The following is a 22,878-nucleotide window of genomic DNA, read 5'->3' as shown; positions in this document are numbered from 1 at the left end:
CTGATCTTTACCGCCGACTGACACATGGGTTTTTGTTTTGGTGTGGAATTTGACTGCAGTTTTCAGAACAGTGGTAGTTGGGCCTTTGAGATAATCGCTAAGCTTTTGGTTACAATTTAACAACTTTTGAAAATTAGATGTTTAAAATTTAGCAAATCAGTGGCAATATAAGACAAAGGTCTTTTTAAATATTTCGAAAGTGAGTTTATGTTTATTTGAGGTTTGTCAGCTATCTTGACCCTTGGAAGTATTTATGTTATATTGGCATGCACCATATTCGTTTAAAATGAATCGCAGCCCGTTCATTTTAGATGGTGGTCTAGCAACAGAACTGGAAGCAAGTGGATTTCAAATACAGGTTGGTAAAATGAAACTTTTGATTGGTTTTGTTTTTTATACAAGAATCACTAATTTTATCATGCATATATTATGTTTGTAGGGAGATCCACTGTGGAGTGCAAGACTCCTTCATACAAACCCAAAGGCCATTAAGGATGCACATTCCAGGTAATGCATGTCTTTAGCAGTTAGACATACAATAGGGCTACCTCATCTAAAACTATAAACTATTGAAAAAGATATTGTATAGTTTTATAACTAGATTTAGCAATAAAAACTATTAATATGCCTCATCCAAGTCTATTTCTTGTACAATTATACAGTATATGCAATTTTCATATTGACTTGAAATATTTGTAATTGTAAAAATCATTAGTCAGCCAAAATTTAAATGGTAAAAACTTAGATGTACTTATACCTATATTTTAACTAAAATTCTTCTGTTGATCAAAACAAATGTTGCTACTTACTGCAGTGCCTCTGTCAGAAACTAGGGCTGGGTATCGATATATATATTCACAAGCTCTCAATTCGATGAAATTTCGATACAATATCGATTCATATGGGTATATTTCAGTTCTAATCTCCCTTTATCTCACAGCTAATGCTGTTAATCATACAGGGGACCTCCTAACTATGTATGTTATGAAAATGTTAATTTTACAAGTTACATTTTATACATTTTTCATAATTTGTCACATTTGGGCTTTTATTTTTATTATTTTGTTATTTTGTGTTACATGTTTATTGTTTAATTGCATAATTTGTACTATTTACAAGTATTGACATTTTTTTAGTTGAACACCTGTTGAAATCTGTACGGTCTCTTTAACAAAAGCAGCATTTCTGTTAAGAGCATCTGTGGATGAGCGCATGTTAACAAGAGAGAACTTGAAAGGCTTTATCTCATCTGTGCCATGGATGATTCGATTTAAATGTTTATTTATTTTTAATCAACAACTGACTGTAGAGAACAGAAAGAAACATTGTTCAGTGAGAAATGTACCACATAGATCTCGTCTTTGGACACACATTACACAGAAAAACATTTACTCTCAGCACACAGTGAAAGTATCTCATTACTGATGAGTGAAATCTAAATATTATTGTTAAATAATATTTCTAAATCTAAAATATTTGGTTGCTAATGCGAGTGATTTCCTATGTGTTGCACATAGACTGAATGATCGATCTTGGGATTTAAGAATCAATATCGAGATTGTTCAAATGAAGATCGCTATGCATCGGAAAATCTATATTTTTCCCACCCCTATCAGAAAAAATATTAGATTAGATTATTGATTTCAGATTTTTTTTTTTTATTCTAATAGTACAATTATATTCTTTCAATAGATTTCTTCAAAGTGGTTCTGATGTTATAACAACAGCCACATATCAGGCCAGCATTGAGGGATTTGTGAAACATCTTGGTCTCCGGCCTGAGGAGGCACAGCAGCTGATCATGTCAGGGGTTCAACTGGCAAAAGAGACAGTGCAGGAGTTCAAGTCTCACACATCCGTATCAGGTGTGTGTATGTCTAAGTTGTACTGAACCATAAGTTTTATCTAGTTCCTTGAGGCAATTTACAAAGTGCTATAACTCATTAATTTAGGTTACTTGCATATTCATACATGGAGATTAAAATGTCATTAAGGATCCAAACACAAGACATATTTATCTAAAATGAATACTTCCCCTAGAAGACAGAAGAGAGCCTTTGGTTGCAGGTTCAGTGGGTCCATATGGGGCATTCCTACATGATGGGTCTGAGTATACAGGGGCCTATGAGGACAGGATGACAATGGAGGTAAAGCAGGATGACTTTATCTGTCTACACTGGAAGCCAATACTTTGATGTTTTCAAGTGCATGTTTTCCATCCTTTGTCTTAGGAGTTGAAAGACTGGCATCGTCCACAGATCCAGTGCTTAGTAAAGGCTGGAGCTGATCTTGTTGCCATGGAGACCATTCCAGGTCTCAAAGAGGCTGAGGCTTTGGTGGAAGTACTCAAAGAATTTCCTGAAACTAAAGCCTTGCTTTCCTTTTCCTGTAAGGTGACTGATAAAAATGGATCCCCCATTATATTTTTTGATTGCAAAGACACATTTAATGCAAATAGCACACACTTGCAACAGTGTCTCAAACTAATTAAAGTGTGCTAGACTTGGTATTAATGCTAGATCTGTTTCAGGATAGTCATAATATTTCAAGTGGGAGAAGATTTTCTGAAGCAGTTCAGGTGGCTTGTAAGTCCACACAGCTGGTTGCTGTAGGGGTGAACTGTTGTCCTCCTCATCTGGTCACACCTCTTCTAGAATCAGCTAAATCACACAAGAAAGCAGATTTGAGCTGGGTAGTCTACCCTAATAGTGGAGAGGGCTGGGATCTCCAGACAGGGTGAGGTTAATCAGTGGCTCATGACTCAGAATTGCCATATATTACTTCTGAATTAGTTTATAATTGACACCATATTGTTTTTGTTCTGTTGTTCACATGGTTGTTCCAAAACTATTGCAGATGGAAAATGGAGAAAAGGACATCATTTGCCAAATTAAGCATTGACTGGAAAGAACAAGGGGCTTTGTGGATTGGTAAGTATTTTTTAAACTGTAAATAAGATCTAATGCAAGCACAAGCAATGACTCGTTGTTCTTTCCTGTAGTACTGACTCACCGGATACTTTCTCTCAACAGGTGGCTGCTGCCGTGTTAGTCCTGCTGATATAACTGAGCTGAAACAACTATTATATGTGAAACCATGATTCATGAAACGGCATGACTTTATTCACATCTAGTTGTTTCTGAAATAATGCACTGATGTGTAAGAAGGTGTATAAATGTTTTATTCATAAATAAAAATCCAAACACAGTACTCACAAGTATGGGATTTGTAATTAGACATGGAACATCATACATTGGATGTTGCTGTGTTAAAGGTAGAACACAAATTGTAATGCACATAACATGGAAGCAGTCATGCAGTCTTAGCTACAGCATTTCATTAAAAACGTAATATTTACAATAAGAAAGCATTGTGAATATGATCCAGCAGTCTGAAATGAAATGTTTAAATGCTCACCTAATATCCTCTGCTCTGATAACTTTGACTTAGTTCTGTTTCATAACTTCATGACTTTGTACTAATTTGTAACTTGTAACTAAGCCATTTTTATTCATACAATAATATAAGCTATATTGATAAATAACAGTCTTCTATGTAGTGTTACAAGTGTTTTGTATGCACTTTATGTAAATCATCCACTCGTTGAACAGGCCATGTGTTCCAATTATCTAGTAAGTTCACCAAGAAGCATATTATGACTGAAATGTATTGAAATATTCACTTTATGATCTTGGTGCTGTAAGTGATTTTAGCCATTCTAGAATTTCCGCTAGCTAAACCGCTGGATTAGCCATGCCCCCTCTTTCCAAAACCCAGCACTTCAAAGATAACAAATTAATTTTATTGAGACTGACATTGAGCAGAAACAGTTCTCAAAAACAACAGCAGCAAATTGGTGCCAACTGACAGCTGTTATAAACAGCATGACATATAAATGGCATTAAGCCTCAATTCGCTGCAACTACAATACTTTGAGAACATGCAAAATGGTCAGACAGGCAGAAAGTGTCAGAGCCAGTTGACACATTTTTTTTGCCGTTTATAGAGTCTAGAGCAGTCACAAAGACTGGTCACAAACACATTTTGGAAAAATAAAATGAATAATAAAAAAAATAAAAATGGCATACCTTTCCATGAAAAAAAAATAGATTACAGCACCTTTATTGGGCACTTTTCACAAATTGTGATGAAGCATTTCTGCTTTAATTAGCAGAGCAAATCTAGTATACTTTTTATATTTTTAAGTTTTTAAATATTTAATGTCATTTTATAACATTATTCTTTGTATTATATTACCCTGGCATTAATAAAAAAAAATACTCAGCACTGCTGTGATGGGGTTTCAAATAGAGCAGCTAAGGCGGTAATAGTAAATTTGGCTTCTTTGTCTCATCTGACAGCCATAATCCATCTCTCTATATTTTTCTCCCTCTTTTGAAAAACTGTAGAAATGTTATAGTAGAGAAAATTGGGATCCAAAATAACCTATACTATTGTTTCCCCTGTGCTGTACCTCTATAAAAGTTTACTCTACTAGTTTATTTCTGCATTCCAAGCCTGGAAATGTGACAAGGGTCCATTGCACAATTTACTTGTTGATACTTTTATCCACAATATGTTTTCCAAAGCAGCATTTTGACCAATCGAAAGTGTCTTAATCTCTTCTTGAAGAGTCATTGGGTAGTATTTTTGGATTGAATAGAATAAAATCAACCTTTATCGCCATAAGACTTAGGCAGACAGAATTTGTTTCCAAGACATTTTCTTGATGCTGACCTAGAATGTCACCTTTAACAACCTGGTGTTAAGTACCTTGCTCATGTGCACAATGGCGTATGGAAATCAAGCCAGTAGTCAACCACTACACCACATATTTTGCCTGTAGTGTAATCTAATGTAACATATCTAATTATGCTTACATATGTTTATTAAAAATGACAGAAAACCCAATTAGCTCTTCATCAGGAGGGTTGGACATCTTCATCTAAGTCACTGTCTGGAGAGCCTCTGTGCCTGTACTCAGATGTGTTGGACAAACGCTTCCAGGCATTTTCTGACTTCTGGATCCCAGTACTGATGGAACGGCCCAGGCGTTTCACTGCTCTCTCTTCAGAACTGTCCTCTGATTCTGCTTGACCTCTGTGTTCTGAAGACTGATGGTGGAGATCATGCCTCAGGTTTTCCAGATTCAGTGCCCATGGTCCCAACTTTTGCCAGTTCACTCTCTGGAAGGCCATGATGCAATGCAGATTCCCCCCTACCTATAAACATATAAGGAATTAAAAAGGGCATATATTAGAGCAAATTGGAATCCAAAATAATATATGCTATTGTTTCCCATGTGCTGTACCTCTATAAAAGTTGACCCTACCACAGTTTATTTCTGCATTCCAAGCCTGGAAATGTGACATGGGCCATTGCACAATTTACTTGTTGATACTTTATCCACAATATGTTTTCCAAAGCAGCATTATATATATCTATATCTATATATATATATAGATATAGATATATAGATATATATATGTGTATATATTAGACAAAAAACATAAATCTATGTAATATTTATTATTAATCCCCTTTTCTCCCAATTTGGAATGCCCAGTTCCCACTACTTAGTAGGTCCTCGTGGTGGTGCGGTTACTCATCTCAATCCATGTGGTGGAGAACAAGTCTCCGTTTCTTAGACTGTCAATCCATGCATCTTATCACGTGGCTTGTTGTGCTTGACACTGTGGAGACTCCACATGTGGAGGCTCATTCTACTCTCCGCAATCCATGCACAAATTACCATTCGCCTCATTGAAAGTGAGAACCACTAATTGTGACCACGAGGAGGTTACCCCATGTGACTCTAATCTCCCTAGCAACCGGGCCAATTTGGTTGCTTAGGAGACCTGGCTGGAGTCACTCATCACACCCTGGATTCGAACTTAAGACTCCAGGGGTGGTAGTCAGCGTCAATACTCGCTGAGCTACCAAGGCCCCAATATGTAATATTGAAATTTTTGTAGAAGTACCGTCACCATAGTGAGTGCCTAATTCTCTTACCTTCTTGGTTTTACGATACTGAATGCCTCTCTCTATATGGCGAATGTCAAAATATTCTGGGTTCTGAGTGTTCAGATCTGTCACAATGTCAGCCCACCTAATTAAATTGGAACCTAATCAGAATGTGAAAGACACATTTATAAATACACGAAGAACTTAAATTGAATAAAATTAACCATACTTTTTACAGTGGATTGCAGGGTGTTTTCTGCTTGATTCGCCAATGAGAATCCAGTGCTCCATCTCATTAAGAGGCAATGGCCCCCTGTGAAAAAAAGTTTAATTAGAGAAAGGGTTGGTACAAATTAGTAGAGGTTAATAGCATTCTTCTACAGTATTATAGCTTTTCATACCGTAATGCATTATTTCAGTCTGTCTTAAAACTTTGTCATCTTAAAGAATTGAAAGTGGATTAGGGTTAGGATTACTAACTAGACATATAACGCTATACCTGTATGCTTTGGCTGCTTTTAGTGGTGTAGCTTCATAGCCCACAGGACAGAAGTAGTGATTTTGGCAGTGGTAAATGTAGGCCATAGATTCATCTTTGAGTCCCTGGGTCAGCTTCAGCAAAGCCCCCTCGGCTAGGATGAAGAAACAAATGCTGTAAAGTATGCTGGGAAAATTTTATTAGGCAAAATATTTCCCATGAATTAGCTTGACAAACAGAGTTTTGTTATTGACCTCAAGGAAGCCCATTAGGTAACTAACTGGATGAAAAACTGGATAAACAATCATTAGGAACAATAATATATTTTTAAGGAACTTTCTGGGTTCAATACATGTTAAGATTAATTGACAGCATTTGTGGCAAAATGCTGATGACCACAAAAACTAAGTTAGGCTCATCCGTCCTTTTCATTAAAAAAGCAAAAATCGGGGGCCTGGGTAGCCAAGCGATTATTGACTACCACAGTCACAAGTTCGAATCCTGGGTGTGCTGAGTGACTCCAGCCAGGTCTCCCAAGCAACCAAATTTGCCCGGTTGCTAGGGAGGGTAGAGTCAGTTGCCCTTGACAGGCTCTGCTTGCTCAGGCCTGGTAGTTTTTAACACTAAAGACCTCAATCAGTATGACTTTCCCAGCTCAGAAGACGAACAGAGGTTGAGGAAGAGAATGATCCAGATGGTGTGTTTGACTTCCAGAGGAGAACAGGCTGTCAATATCATGCTATACGTTCAGGACCCACAGGGGATTGGCCCTGGACAGAACCAACTGAGGGCGGGATAGGAGATGTGCGGTAACGCTATTCTCTTACCATGCTCATGGTGCCATAGCGATGCCTGGGATTGGCAAGTAACGGCGAGTGGTCAGGGTGTAATTGAACTGAGCCCATTCTGATTGGGATTCTGTGTATCATGGGATGAAACCGGATTCCCCCGTGTTCCCCTCACTGTCTCATAGCCCGCAGCCCAGCACGGATACCTCACACACCAGCACGGATACCTCTGCCCCCTCCTCATCTCCACTTGATCTCACACAACTCCTGCTCAACATCAAACCAGGGGATTTCTATGCCGTACCAGCAATGATGCACAAATCATGTCAGTATTTGCTGCTATTCCTGCTCCCGCCAAATGATGAGGGCCACGGATTTCTCACGGATAACTCATTTTAACACATTTTAATATTAACTAATTTTAGCTAACATGGCTAATGTGATTTGTGTGTGGCTCTTATTAACTTCAAATTCACAGGTCCTTGGATAATGAGAGCATCTTCATAGCTGGAATGCAGAAATTCCATTGAACTTTAATGTTGGTTCGCTTTTCTCTTTTAAAAGCGAATAATGACAAAATTTCCAAGAAAATAATCCATGTTCTTCCGTGGCCATTGTGATGAAGCAGTTGTTTGCATACTTGTCTACATATGGGTATCAAAATCTGGGAGACCTCTGAGCACGGGGGGGATTGCTGGATGGCAGAGGCAGGCTAAATACATACAAATTGTGCCGCTGCGATTTAATGTGCTGAGTAATGTAATTTCCCCCACCGTGTCCTATATTATAATCAGTGCGACACACTTTGCAAAAGGCATGGGCATTGTCGACATGGCTGCGAGATATGAAATTAAATTCTTCCGTCCAGCTGTTGTTAAATTTACATGTTTATTATGTTTTTTTTTCACCGGAGCACCACATGAGTCTTCCCCTCCCATCTACCAATGATGCTTGATTCAACTTCCCGCGTCTACTACATGCGCAGAAATGGACAGCGCCACTGGGTTGTAGGTTGCCAGTTTGAGGTCACAAATGTGTATGATGTGTCGATTGTGTGAGTAGGATGCGTTTCATACAAGATCTGGCAACTGGACAACCTTGGAATAATATATTGATGTGATTATTCATATAATGAGGTTTGGGCCATATAAATTACGGGAGTTTCAAGGGAGAAATAACAAAACGGGAAGGGGGCGGGAGATGGGTATGAAATACGGGAGGCTCCCGGGAAAAACGTGAGTGTTGACAGGTATGGTTGTTTGCCTGGAGAGCAGAGTGCTGATGTGAGATAGGTGTTATTTGCACATGTGACAGTAAGAGGCGCTCCTGACTCAAGTGAATCATGAGAGAGAACCTGAAGAGAATGCGCATCTAAACCAGCTCTCACTCTAAACAAACAGCTGTCTCTATCACTTTGTCTGGAAAATACATCATTTCTTTTGTCAGAAATTAAAATAAAACTTGTAATCAAACTTTTTGGAAAATGTAACCGTAATCTAATTACGATGTTTTCTTTTTGTAACAGATTACAGATACCTAATTTTTTATCCTGATTACCTAACATCAAGTAATCCATTACTCCCCAAGTCTGTTTACGTCTTGTGGCTATACTTTTGTAACTTTTTTGAAGACTTTTTTAATGACAGAGTTACTGGAGAGGAGACAGGAAATGACAGGGGAGAAGAGTGGGAATGGGATCAGGAAAGGACCTCACGAGCCAGGACGCATCAGCACCACATGTCATGAGCAAAGCCCGCTATGCTACGGCTCTGACACCAGTGAGTACTTTAATGTTTACGGATTGGCCTCATTTAATTCCATTGCAAGTGCAAGTGCCCTTTTTTAAAGAAAAGGAGGGATGAGTCGAAATAACTTTTTGTGGTAACCAATAATATGCCACAAATGCTGTCAAATGAGCACTTATATTGAACCAAGAATATTCCTTTAAGGCATAACCTACAATCACATTTTTCACAGCACAATGATGACTTAAAGACATTACAGGCATTACAGCTTCAATTTCTTTTACAGTGTAATTTTATGTAAAGCTGCTTCATTCATTTACATTACATTAGGCCATTTACAGTCTACTCAAATGACTACAACAAATATATTTTTAATGAACAATATGCTGTTGCTGATCTTATGAGAAATGTCTTAAAATTCACACACCTGACTCTCCTGCTGTCTTGTGCTTCCCATGAGGTTTGTACAGAATATAAGAGCATCCTCGGACACGAAAATGATCATTGATTTGTCTGAACCATCTGCACCAATATAAAAATAGATATAGGCTTAATGTGTTTTAAAACAGTAACTAGGAAACTTTCCAAGAGCATTAAATACAGCAATCTTACCGCATCAAAGTGGCATTGCCGGTGAACGGTCCAAACTTGATATCTTCAAACGGAGGCTGGAAACCAAGTATGTGGAGGGCTTCTTCTTGAGAAATGGGTGGGAGGCTGAACAAATCAAATCTAAAGGTTACTCTTTGTTATTTCTAAAAAACAAAACAACAAAGTATATCTTACAAATCCTAAAATAGATTAACTAAATGTCCTGTTTTTGCTCCTAAAATACACTTAAGAGACACATTTCTCCTTGCAGTGTTGATTGCAAGAATCTACCGTTTTGAATCTGTACAGCGAAACAATGTTACTTTGTGAGTTTGTGGCAAGTCACATTCAGTAAATCACAAATCCAAAAATTCCATGATTCACAACTGCAGATGCTCTGTTGGCCACCAAATAAAAAAACACACATACCTGCCTGCTCCTAAAGTACTGTATAGAAAGTTCCAGCAAGAGATAAGTGAAGAGATTCCACATGAAGTTTTATACTGCGGACGGCTGATACAGTACCTAGAACATTGGGGAGAACATAACTTTTTAACTTTTACCCTTTGAGGCTTATTTTCTCATTTCAATGAATATGAATGTAAAAACATGCACTTCTACCATCTACGGAGGTCCAAGACTTTTCTCTGTTTGATCTCCTCCACAGAGGCTTGAGGTGAGAGATCTTGCAGATTTCTGCTGGGCCTGTCTGACGATTTAATTTTCTTTGAGTTTAATTTCATTAAATTACCTAAGGAATAAAAATACCAAATTTGACCTTTAACAACATTATAAATACTATATTAGACTAAAATATACTCACTGAGCACTTAATTAGAAACACCTGTCGTGTGGTGGCAGTGCAATGCATAAAATGGTCAGGAGCTTCAGTTAATGTTCACATCAACCATCAGAATGGGGGAAAAATGTGATCTCAGTGATTTAAACCGTGGTATGATTGTTGGTGCCAGATGGGCTGGTTTGAGTATTTGTGTATTTTCATGCACAACAGTCTCTAGAGTTTACTCTTTAATGGTGCCAAAAACAAAATCATCCAATGAGCAGCAGTTCTGCAGACGGAAATGCCTTGTTGGAGCGAGGTCAACGGAGAATGGCCAGACTGGTTCGAGCTGACAGAAAGGCTACAGTATCTCAGATAACTCTGTACAATTGTAATGAGCAGAACAGCCTCTCAGAATGAACAACACATCAAACCTTGATGGGATACAACAGTAAAGGATCACATCAGGTTCCACTTGTCAGCATAGACCAGAAAGCTGAGGCTGCAGTGGGCACAAGCTCACCAAAACTGGAGAGTTGATGACCTGGTAAGCCTACTGTTCTTCAGTGGGCTTACCAGTCACCGGATCTGAATCAAATAGAACACCTTTGGGATGTGGTAAAATGAGAGATTCGAAGCATGAATGTGCATCTGACAAATCTACAGAAATTGCGTGATGCAATTATGTCAGTATGGACCAGAATCTCAAAGGAATCCATGCCACGAAAAATTGAGGCTGTTTTGAGAGCAAAGGGAGGCCCTACCAAGTATTTGTTTAGTATTGCTAATAAAGTGCTCAGTGAGTGTTTATAGATTACAATATATTGTAAGTTATTATGAGATAATTTAAAAACACAGTGAAGAATGTCTGAATTGGGTTTTATATAAAGCTGAGATCATCGTTAAACTTAAATACATGTATGCAAAATCTCCCTCTGCGCTTCATCTTGGCACAGCTTTCTCAGATCTACCTAATCTACCACTTTAAAAGCTTGTAGCCTAACCTACCCTAGACTCCATTTGATCAGGTAATGAACAGCCTGAGTGATGGAACAGTTCCAGTACATTCTTCCTCTAAACTCTGTATCTGAGATTAATTCTGTTACAAACAATCTAGAAGTAGACTTTCTCAATAGTTCAGTCTATTCAGGTTAACACCGTGAGATGACATACATAGTCACCAATGTCAATGAGGCCATCACTGTGGAGTTATATAAACTACAGCAGATGGTGAGTATGATCTCATTATTCTGGCATATTTTTGCTCACTGGCTTGATATTTTCACACTTGCTTCAGACTTCTTAATTATTAGAAAATAATGTAATCATTTTCAAAGTGTACAGTGTGTATACTTGTCTATGATCATTTCAGAGACACATACTTGTTCTGGATTTTCGGGTTAAAACTGCATCAAAATCAGAAGTGTCAATCTCCCAGGCCAGCACAGGCTTGTTGCTGGATGACACAACCTCCATATCGCAATTGCCATCTAAAGACACGCTGATTCCCCCAGAGTGACTCTGCAAAGGGGTCCCAGTGTTTGGTTTGAGTAATGATGTCCCGCTGTCTGGTTTGGTTGGTGGCGCATCTTCAGATGCGATGATGGGTCTCACTCGGTTGAGCAGTGCGTAGTCCGAGCAGACTGTGTAGAACTTCTCCCGGGAGTGTGTTACAGGGCAGGTCCGTGGAAGCTGGAGCTCTGCACTGGAGGCCCGTCGTGCCCGCAGCGCATCACGTGACAAGGGGCTCATGAAGCTGCACTCATCCTCTCTGCCTGGGGCCCGTGAAGGGGCCTCCTGATTAGTATTAGTAGATACCTTGGCGCCTTCACTTTCCACAGTGTTAGGCATTGAATGCAGAACTGGGATTATGGTTAAGAGAATAACTAACAGGTTTGGGTACAATTGTGATGCTTGGTCCAATGTGAGCTCAAAGAGGGATTCTCGTCCACTAGCTACAGTTTAGAACAAGACAGAATTATAGATGGATACTTTATTAATTACATGTGACAAACTGCAATGCAACAGCAGTGTATATAAACACAGAGATAACTATTCGATATATATTTATATTCTATAAAATGTATTTAATAATAGTAATAAAATGTTGGCTTGACAAAGTCGTTGTCTGAAAGGTTTAAAAAGAAGTTTATGACTCCAGTTCACCTTCGTTAAAACTTCACACCAGCCACAATAATGCTTTTCAATTAAATTGCCACAACATTGTACTGCCTACGGTTTTAAGAACCGCAGAGATATAAATTCCAGATGAAATGTGATAATCTTTCACAGGTGAGAATGTGAATCTTAAGCAATCAAGCTGTTGGCTTCTCTGATAATTAATACAATTTATAAGAGCTTTAACCATTTCATTTTAGTTTAAGTCATTTTCATTATCTACAATATTTAGAATTATTTATCGTTAATGACAAACTCAATCTTGTGAAAACCAACTGCCAAATACTGTTGCAGGCGCACAGCAACTGCTTTTGTGTGTTTATGTACGGACCTTGACCTTTTCAATATGGTGGATGGCTTACGTATCCACCTTTTTCCTAACTTCTCCATTGGTGGCACCATTACAGCCAGCTACATCCTCTCGGATGCTCCGCACTTCCGCTATGTTGTTGTTGTTATTGTATGTTAGAGCTAGACAAACGTTTCTGGTGATGCCGATCATCGGAGGCTCTTGAGAAATATGTGCTGTTATAGGATGTTACAACAACTACAGGTGGCTTTAAAAATTACTGGAAAATGAATGTTACAACAATAAACCACCCAAAAGCTGTCAATGCCTGAAACTTTGCATTAACATCCATCATTTGCCTATTTTTTTTAAATACTGACATATAATTCCAAACGATATGTCCCTCAAATCTGCTGATTTTTAAATGATACCTAGGGAGACCACACGTCCTCTTTTCACATACAGGTGCTGGTCATATAATTCGAATATCATCAAAAAGTTGATTTATTTCAGTAATTCCATTCAAAAAGTGAAACTTGGATAATGTATACATTCATTCCACACAGACTGATATATTTGAAGTGTTCATTCCTTTTAATTGATGATTATAACTGACAACTAATGAAAAACCCCAAAATCAGTATCTCAGGAAAATGTGAATATTGTGAAAAGGTTCAATATTGAAGACACCGGGTGCCACACTCTAATCAGCTAATTAACTCAAAACACCTGCAAAGGCCTTTAAATGGTCTCTCAGTCTAGGTCTGTAGGCTACACAATCATGGGGAAGACTGCTGACTTGACAGCTGTCCAAAAGACGACCATTGACACAAGGAGGGCAAGACACAAAAGGTCATTGCTAAAGAGGCTGGCTGTTCACAGAGCTCTGTGTCCAAGCACATTAAAAGAGAGGCGAATGGAAGGAAAAGATGTGGTAGAAAAAAAAGTGTACAAGCAATAGGGATAACCGCACCCTGGAGAGGACTGTGAAACAAAACCCATTCAAAAATGTGGGGGAGATTCACAAAGAGTGGACTGCAGCTGGAGTCAGTGCTTCAAGAACCAACATGTACAGACATCAAATCAAATCAAATCACTTTATTGTCACACTACCATGTACACAAGTGCAACAGTAGGTGAAATTCTTGTGTGCAGTTCCGAGCAACATAGCAGTCATGACAGTGATGAGACATATGCCAATTACAATAAACAACATACTTACACAACAACAATTTACATATCAAATGTACACATACTTACACAACACAATAATTATATACAATGCACAGTAAACAATACACACAATATAGAATACACAATATACAATAAGTGGGAGTATATGAAATATATATAAGTAGTTGAATTGAGGAGAATATTTTGACAGTCCAGTGTGAGATTATAGATTAATAAAGTACAGTGCTAATTATTGATCCTGATAGATCAAGTGTTCAACAGTCTGACTGCTTGGGGAAAGAAGCTGTCATGTAGTCAGCTGGTGCGGGTCCTGATGCTGCGATACCGCCTGCCTGATGGTAGCAGTGAGAACAGACCATGACTCGGGTGGCTGGAGTCTCTGATGACCCTCCAAGCTTTTTTTCACACACCGCCTTGTGTATATGTCCTGGAGGGAGGGAAGCTCACCTCCGATGATGTTTCTGGCAGTTCGCACCACCCTTTGCAGGGCTTTGCAGTTGTGGGCGGTGCTATTGCCGTACCAGGCGGTGATACAGCCAGTCAGGATGCTCTCTACAGTACTGGTGTAGAACCGTGTGAGGATGTGGTGGTTCATTCCAAAGTTCCTCAGCCATCCCAGGAAGATGAGGCGCTGGTGAGCCTTCTTCACAACGGCCTCAGTGTGGACGGACCATGTGAGTTCCTCAGTAATGTGGACACCGAGGGACTTGAAACTGCTGACTCTCTCTACCGGTGCTCCATTAATGGTGATGGGGCTGTGTTCTCTGTCTTTCTTCCTGAAGTCCACTACAAGCTCCTTGGTTTTACTGACGTTGAGGGAGAGGTTGTGCTCCTGACACCAGCGTGTCAGAGTGTGCATCTCCTCTCTGTAGGCTCTTTTATCATTGTCAGTGATCAGACCTACCACCGTCGTATCGCCAGCAAACTTAATGATGGTATTGGAGCCAGAGGCGGCGGCAGCCGATTTTGCCGGGGCTTCAGCCCCGAATGTTTTGAGTGTAGCCCCGAATGTATTTTGAAAAGTTGACTGACAAATATGAAACCGGACAATAGCCTATGTAAACCTCCGAAATCATAAGTTGCCTTATTTCATTGTGCTTTGGCTTTGCACATACTGCATACAGCCTGTAAAAATAGACATAGACATAATCTAGCCTATAGAATAAATTCCTTTGCTGTCGGTAGCCTATGGGCGACTCCGGTTCTTCCTCTCTGTTGAATATGCAACAGGTAGGGGAGGAGCTGACATCAACTTACGTTACTTAGTGGCGAGTTAACAGCAATTAGCAGGAAAGACAGCAAAAATTAAGCAAATGAGGCTTCTAAAATTTCCGAAAGAAGTCAGTGGGTAAGAATTCGCATTTGTTTTTGTCCTTAAAGTCTAAAGATCATCATCTGGCTGGCTTTCACCCACAGTAGGCTAAACCTCAAGACGTCTGCTACTGACTGATATCACATGTTATAACCTCTAGCCTCGTGGTTAGCACATCTGACTCTAGTCAAGTCAAGTGGTTTTTATTGTCGTTTCAACCATATACAGTTAGTACAGTACACAGCAAAACGAGACAACGTTCCTCCAGGACCATGGTGCTACATAAAAACAACAAAAGGACCAACGCAGGACCACATGAGACAACACAACGAAATAAAATACCTATATAAAAAAACCTACATATACCTATATAAAGTGCACGTGCAAACATGTGCAAAAAGTACAGGACAGTACAACAAGTTTCTGACAATGAACAGGACAATAGACAGTGCAGCGCCGACCAGTACTCAGTAGTGCAAAAAGATGACAGTTTCTAAAAATGTAAACATAACATACTATGAGATAATGTTCTATGCACATAGCAGTTATTGAGGTAGCAGACAGTTATAAAGTGACAGTAATTAAAGTGCAACTCAGGACACGTGTGTGTCAAACCAGTCTCTGAGTATTGAGGAGTCTGATGGCTTGGGGAAGAAGCTGTTACACAGTCTGGCCGTGAGGGCCCGAATGCTTCGGTACCTCTTGCCAGACGGGAGGAGGGTAAAGAGTTTGTGTGAGGGGTGTGTGGGGTCATCCACAATGCTGGTTGCTTTACGGATACAGTGTTTTTTGTAAATGTCTTTGATGGAGGGAAGAGAGACCCCAATGATCTTCTCAGCTGTCCTCACTATCCTCTGCAGGGCTTTGCGGTCCGAAACGGTGCAAGTCCCAAACCAGGCAGTGATGCAGCTGCTCAGGATGCTCTCAACAGTCCCTCTATAGAATGTAGTGAGGATGGGGGTTGGGAGATGTGCTTTCCTCAGCCTTCGAAGAAAGTAGAGACGCTGCTGGGCTTTCTTGGTGATAGAGCTGGTGTTGAGGGACCAGGTGAGGCTCTCCGCCAAGTGAACACCAAGGAATTTGGTGCTTTTGACGATCTCCACAGAGGAGCCGTCGATGTTCAGCGGAGTGTGTTCACCTTGTGCTCTCCTAAAGTCAACAACCATCTCTTTTGTTTTGTCGACATTCAGGGACAGGTTGTTGGCTCTACACCAGTTCGTCAGCCGCTGCACCTCCTCTCTATATGCTGACTCGTCGTTCTTGCTGATGAGACCCACCACGGTAGTGTCATCGGCGAACTTGATGATGTGATTCGAGCTGTGCATTGCTGCACAGTCGTGAGTCAGCAGAGTGAACAGCAGTGGACTGAGCACACAGCCCTGGGGGGGGCCCCAGTGCTCAGTGTGGTGGTGGTGGTGGAGATGCTGTTCCTGATCCGGACTGACTGAGGTCTCCCAGTCAGGAAGTCCAGGATCCAGTTGCAGAGGGAGGTGTCCAGGCCCAGCAGGTTCAGCTTTCCAATCAGGTGCTGAGGAATGATTGTGTTGAATGCTGAGCTGAAATCTATGAACAGCATTCGAACGTATGAGTCCTTATTGTCTAGGTGGGTGAGGGCCAGATGGAGGGTTGTGGTGATGGCATCGTCCATTGAACGGTTTGAACGATACGCAAACTGCAGTGGGTCTAGTGAGGGGGGCAGCTGGGTCTTAATCTGCCTCATGACGAGCCTCTCGAAGCACTTCATGATGATGGGTGTAAGTGCGACGGGACGGTAGTCGTTGAGGCAGGACACTGAAGACTTCTTTGGCATGGGGATGATGGTGGTGGCCTTGAAGCACGTTGGAACGACGGCGCTGCTCAGAGAGATGTTGAAGATGTCGGTAAGAACATCTGCTAGCTGGTCTGCACATCCTCTGAGCACTCTGCCAGGAATGTTGTCTGGTCCAGCAGCCTTCCGTGGGTTGACTCTACGTAGAGTTTTCCTCACATCTGCCGTGGTAAGACAGAGCACCTGGTCGTTGGGAGGAGGGGTGGACTTCCTCGCCATCACGTCGTTCTGCACTTCAAACCGGCGTAGAAGTCGTTCAGCGCATCTGGAAGGGAGGCATCTTTGTCACAGGCAACTGATGTTGTCCTGTAGTTGGTGATGGCCTGGATGCCCTGCCACATGCGCCGCGTGTCACCGCTGTCCTGGAAGTGACTGTGGATTCTCTGGGCGTGTGGCGCTTTGCCTCTCTGATTGCCCGTGACAGTTTGGCCCTAGCTGTTCTTAGGGCTGCCTTATCGCCTGCTCTGAAGGCGAGTCTCGGGACCTCAGCAGCGTGCGCACCTCCGCAGTCATCCACGGCTTCTGGTTGGAGCGTGTGGTGATGGTCTTGGAGAAAGTGACATCATCAATGCACTTGCTGATGTAGCTGGTCACTGATGCTGTGTATTCCTCCAAGTTGGTAGAATCGCCATATGTTGCAGCCTCCCTGAACATGTGCCAGTCAGTACACTCAAAACAGTCCTGAAGAGCAGAGATGGCTCCTGCTGGCCAGGTTTTCACCTGCTTCTGAAGCGGTTTTGTGCGTCTGACGAGCGGTCTGTATGCTGGAATTAACATAACAGAGATGTGGTCTGAGTAGCCGAGGTGGGGGCGGCGCTCCGCCCAGTACGCGCCTGGGATGTTTGTGTAAACAAGATCAAGCGCGTTCGCCCCTCTCGTTGCAAAGTCCACATACTGATGGAATTTAGGGAGCACTGTCTTGAGATTTGCATGGTTGAAATCTCCGGTGACAATAAACAGTCCGTCGGGGTGAGCGTTCTGCAGTTTGCTCATAGCCCCATACAGTTCACAGAGCGCTTCCTTAGCATTAGCGCTGGGGGGAATGTAAACTCCGGTTATGCAAACAGTGGTGAATTCCCGTGGTAGATAAAAAGGTCTGCATCTAACAGTCACAAGCTCCAACAGCGATGAACAGTAACTAGAGACTAGCATAGAGTTCTTGCACCATTCCGTGTTGATGTAAACACACAAGCCACCACCGCGAGTCTTACCGCAGAGAGCTGTATTTCTGTCGGCACGAAACGAGGCGAGCCCGTCTAGCTGAATGGCGGCATCCGGAACTCTGTCGCTGAGCCACGTCTCCGTGAAAACAAAGACGCAGCAGTCTCTAAACTCACTCTGCGTAGCCTGCTGGAGTCGGATATAGTCCAGTTTATTGTCCAGGGAGCAAACATTTGAGAGCTGGCCGGCTAGGGTTTGTTTTTAGCCTAGCATGGACCCCCGCCCTCTTTCCGCGCTTCCGCTTTCTCGCACACCGCTTACGACGTCCTCTCCCCCGGCCACCGGCATCAGGCGACGCCGAGGGCTAGAGGCCTGGTCTCCGCAGCAAGCAGAGTACGCGTAGCGCCTCCTGCAGGTCATCATGCAGCTTGGTTTTTGCATGAGTCTTATATTTCAGTAGTGTCTGGCGATGGTAGACACGAACACCGGTTGCTCCGATGTCCATGTGTTGCAAAAGTCGGGCTTTTTAATAATTTTCTAACGCTGGAGACCGCGGTTCGAGTCTAGTTTGGAGCATAATTTTCTTGTTTATCAGGTGTTATTTTCTCTAAGGATAACCAATAAGCATTAGCATAAAATGCATGTGTGACTTGTTTTGTGATATTAGTTTGTAGTAAATATACACTTTGAGGGTAGAAAAGATGTGCCAGAATCAGGCATGGAAACTGGTAACAATTAATCAGTCACTTTACTTTAGAGAAAATTAAAAGTGAAACATTTTTTATCCCAATGATCCTAATGAAAGGATTTTGACAGATGAACATGGAGAATTATATACAGTTCGATGCCATGGTGTGTCAATGAACTTAGACTAAAGTCATTCATATATTGTTTTAACTTAGGATCTTATACATCATTTTGACTATTTATGTCAAAAAATATAAATTATTTATATTAAAAAAATTTTTTACTTCACTTTAGTCACTATAATATAACTCTTTTGTGATGACTTTATGGTAATGTACATGAAAATTCAAGAATCATGATAGATATTAGGGCAATCCCACTGATCTGCTCTTCCCAATACATTTTCTTCAATGGTATTGGTCTACACTTTGAAATATTAGCACATGATGAATTAGTTGTTTGAAGCTGATTTGCAATAATTTATGTGCTGTATCTGTTCTTTTGCATCACAGATGATTCAGGGAGGAGAGAGGATGAGTTAGTCCAGGATAGTACTAGAGTGGAAGATTTAGGAACTGTAGAAACAGGCCCAGCAAGAACAGAACTCAAAGAATACCCTCTCACCAGCTTTGAACTACAGAGAAGTGGTTGCTAGTGTGAAAATAAAATTGTCTGGGCTAAGCCTCGGATGTCCTTCAATGCTGGAAACGCCTCTGATTGGAGCTATGCAGTCATGTGTGTATAGGGATTACAGGAGAGGGCTAAGAACACAGCCCTGCGGGGCTCCAGTGTTGAGGGTCAGTGATGAGGAGATGTTGCTGCCCATTCTAACCACCTGACGTCTGCCTGACAGGAAATCCAGGATCCAGCTGCACAGCGAGCTGTTTAAGCCCAGAGCCTGGAGTTTCTCATCAAGCTTGGAGGGCACTATGGTGTTGAATGCTGAGCTGTAGTCTACAAACCGCATTCTCACATAAGTGTTCCTTTTTTCCAGATGGGAGAGAGCAGTGTGTATTGTAGATGCAATGTCATCATCGGTGGAGCGGTTGTTGCGGTAGGCAAACTGCAATGGGTCCAAAGAGGTGGGCAGAACAGAGCAGATGTAATCTCTGATTAACCTTTCGAAGCATTTGCTGATGATGGGGGTCAGAGCAACAGGACGCCAGTCATTTAAGCAAGTGATTGTGGCTTGCTTCGGTACAGGCACAATGGTTGATGTTTTGAAGCATGTGGGGACTACAGACAGGGAGAGGGACAGATTGAAAATGTCCGTAAAAACACCAGCCAGTTGATTCGCGCACGCTCTGATGACGCGGCCCGGAATGCCGTCTGGGCCCGCGGATTTACGGATGTTCACCCGTCGGAAGGAACGGGTTACATCCGCAACAGAGACAGAGAGTGAATCAACCTCTGAAGCGTCAGCCGCGAATACTCTCTCCGCGAGGGCGGTGGGGTTTCAGCTGTTGCATTCTTTGTGTCAAGCCACTCTGCTGCTGAGTGGTCCAAAGTTATGTTCTCTGATGAAAGTAAATTTTGCATTTCCTTTGGAAATCAAGGTCCCAGAGTCTGGAGGAAGAGAGGAGAGGCACAGAATCCACGTTGCTTGAAGTCCAGTGTAAAGTTTCCACAGTCAGTGATGGTTTGGGGTGCCAAGTCATCTGCTGGTGTTGGTCCACTGTGTTTTCTGAGGTCCAAGGTCAACGCAGCCGTCTACCAGGACGTTTTAGAGCACTTCATGCTTCTTGCTGCTGACCAACTTTATGGAGATGCAGATTTCATTTTCCAACAGGACTTGGCACCTGCACACGGTGCCAAAGCTACCAGTACCTGGCTTAAGGACCATGGTATCCCTGTTCTTAATTGGCCAGCAAACTCGCCTGACCTTAACCCTATAGAAAATCTATGGGGTATTGTGAAGAGGAAGATGCGATACGCCAGACCCAACAATGCAGAAGAGCTGAAGGCCACTATCAGAGCAACCTGGGCTCTCCTAACACCCGAGCAGTGCCACAGACTGATCGACTCCATGTCACACCGCATTGCTTCAGTAATTCAGGCAAAAGGAGCCCCAACTAAGTATTGAGTGCTGTACATGCTCATACTTTTCAGTTGGCCAACATTTCTAAAAATCCTTTTTTTGTATTGGTCTTAAGTAATATTCAAATTTTTGGAGATACTGAATTTGGGATTTTCATTAGTTGTCAGTTTTAATCATCACAATTAAATTAAATAAACATTTGAAATAATATCAGTCTGTGTGTAATGAATTAATATAATATCCAAGTTTAACTTTTTGATGATATTCTAATTATATGACCAGCACCTGTAAATGTCCTCTTTTTTTTGTACCTTAAAAAGCATAAAGTCAGATGCAGATTTGTCCGTTTTCATATTGAAGTGCTTTCTATCATCATCATACATTGTGTGCGCAACAAGAAACCCGGTGAAATCTAGCACATCATAAATGTGAAATATCTCTCTACACGCTGAATGTCTATGTGTCCTTTACACACCCACACAGGGCTTGTGCAGAAAGTGTGAGAGCCCAGTGTAGTAACTTTATCATTTAAATGTGTGTGATTGTGTACTTATTTATTCAGCGATTGCCATCCAGACACAGATTTTACTGACAAAGAGATTTATGTTAAGTAAACAGGGAGTGTTCCATCATTTTTGACTGTTGTTAGTTATTATTTAAATCCTTGAGAGTGAATATGTTGCAAACCGGAAGTCTGTAGCATCCGTGTTAGGAGTATGCGCAAAGCATAATGGGTAATTTTGCCGCCTGTGAAAATCGTGGCCCATATGCATCTATGTATGTCTATGATATGGCAGGCCTTGTGTGAGTTTGTTAACATTATAATTTTTGAAAGTTGTAATTTGAATTAATAAAGCATTCCATGTTTTTGCTTGTTTTGATTATTGGTTGGGTTACCTTCCCCCATCCCCCCTGGAATCTACGCCCCTGTGTATGGCCCTTTTTTTCAGTGTAGGGTTGTAAGTCCATTAACTAACAAATGTATAATAATCTATGGTGGATTTTTCACACTAAGGTGTGATAGGGTTGACCCATCACCATCATTATTAATGGTTATATGCTTGTAAACTAGGCCAGAGATTGCTTTAATACTGTCATCTGCTGCTGTGGTTGATAGCCCAGCGGACACTGACAGCAGCTTTTTCAATAAGAAACGTTTCATGGTTTCAATGGACTAAAGCTAAATGGTAGCACATGGCTGCAATATTCCACTTACATCATCACCATATTTAACTACCATTGTTTAGATATTTTAATCGAAGGCAGTGTGTAGGCAACGTTTCATTTCAGGAATAGATTACATAAATAATCTGAAACTGAGAATAAACCATCTCAGTCTAAAAACAAATAATACGTATACAATACTGATAAATATAAATAGATAAGTAGTATCCCTGTATCTATCAAACGGCTCCTTACACACATTAAATTAATCGTCGTTATTACACGTAGAAAGGTCTTTGGGAAATCCATATACATGATCATAATCTAAATAAAAGAAGCAGACTGCCTGCACCTACCTGGTTATTTCTGCAGGAATAAGAATAAAAATAGACTGCGCTGTTCGTCCCTGTTCGGCTGCTTTAAGGACCGTTCACACCAAACACGTCCATGAGCTAAAAGGATAGACGAGGAGCCACAAACGCTTGTGTCACGCGTTTTTTGACCATTGAACTAGTTTTAAACTTGAAGCAATGTCTAAAGATCTAGGCGCTCCTGTGCGAAACACTGGAAAAAAAAAAACATCGAAACGGGAAAGGAAATCAATCGAAAAACACTGCGGACGGATGTAAGAACATGTTCGGATTGAACGGTCACTAATTGTATTTCAGCTGGTTAAACCA

General features: G+C 41.1%; 2 protein-coding genes across 4 annotated transcripts; one reads left to right on the top strand and one right to left on the bottom strand.

Moving 5' to 3' along the window:
* The first annotated feature begins 53 nt into the window (after positions 1–53).
* Positions 54–3,177, top strand: zgc:172121 (uncharacterized protein LOC337599 homolog). 2 transcript variants are annotated; one of them, XM_052130034.1, is made up of 8 exons: positions 54–358; positions 440–507; positions 1,693–1,865; positions 2,044–2,147; positions 2,232–2,393; positions 2,531–2,736; positions 2,857–2,930; positions 3,033–3,177. In XM_052130034.1, the coding sequence occupies exons 1-8, from the start codon at positions 254–256 to the stop codon at positions 3,098–3,100; spliced, it is 960 nt and encodes a 319-aa protein (XP_051985994.1). In that variant the 5' UTR covers positions 54–253; the 3' UTR covers positions 3,101–3,177. The 2 variants fall into 2 exon arrangements, with proteins under 2 accessions (XP_051985994.1, XP_051985993.1); XM_052130033.1 differs by having other exon boundaries at positions 2,041–2,147.
* A 1,743-nt stretch (positions 3,178–4,920) lies between these two features.
* On the bottom strand, positions 4,921–22,840 carry LOC127646413 (basic immunoglobulin-like variable motif-containing protein). 2 transcript variants are annotated; one of them, XM_052130031.1, is made up of 10 exons: positions 22,555–22,840; positions 11,730–12,302; positions 10,188–10,317; positions 9,996–10,091; positions 9,588–9,692; positions 9,403–9,497; positions 6,464–6,596; positions 6,194–6,277; positions 6,013–6,109; positions 4,921–5,222 (listed from the first exon to the last, which is right to left on the bottom strand). In XM_052130031.1, the coding sequence occupies exons 2-10, from the start codon at positions 12,196–12,198 to the stop codon at positions 4,923–4,925; spliced, it is 1,509 nt and encodes a 502-aa protein (XP_051985991.1). In that variant the 5' UTR covers positions 12,199–12,302; positions 22,555–22,840; the 3' UTR covers positions 4,921–4,922. The 2 variants fall into 2 exon arrangements, with proteins under 2 accessions (XP_051985991.1, XP_051985989.1); XM_052130029.1 differs by having other exon boundaries at positions 6,013–6,125; positions 6,201–6,277.
* Positions 22,841–22,878: the final 38 nt, after the last annotated feature.

Source organism: Xyrauchen texanus, chromosome 7 (genome assembly GCF_025860055.1).
Source record: "Xyrauchen texanus isolate HMW12.3.18 chromosome 7, RBS_HiC_50CHRs, whole genome shotgun sequence".
Lineage (NCBI taxonomy): Eukaryota > Metazoa > Chordata > Actinopteri > Cypriniformes > Catostomidae > Xyrauchen > Xyrauchen texanus.
Note: the sequence above shows the minus strand (reverse complement) of the source record. Positions and strands in the feature narration are given on the sequence as shown.

Bases quoted from the DNA above. Each gene is read 5' to 3' on its own strand.
- zgc:172121 (XM_052130033.1), top strand. From the start codon at position 254: ATGTTATATTGGCATGCACCATATTCGTTTAAAATGAATCGCAGCCCG. The intron at 2,394-2,530 runs GTGACTGATAAA...GATCTGTTTCAG, and splicing joins TGCTTTCCTTTTCCTGTAAG to GATAGTCATAATATTTCAAG. The intron at 2,737-2,856 runs GTGAGGTTAATC...AAACTATTGCAG, and splicing joins GGCTGGGATCTCCAGACAGG to ATGGAAAATGGAGAAAAGGA.
- LOC127646413 (XM_052130029.1), bottom strand. From the start codon at position 12,198: ATGCCTAACACTGTGGAAAGTGAAGGCGCCAAGGTATCTACTAATACT. The intron at 9,693-9,995 runs GTATGTGTGTTT...TGATTTGTTCAG, and splicing joins AGTACTTTAGGAGCAGGCAG to CCTCCCACCCATTTCTCAAG. The intron at 6,126-6,200 runs GTAAAAAGTATG...CATTCTGATTAG, and splicing joins AAAACACCCTGCAATCCACT to GTTCCAATTTAATTAGGTGG.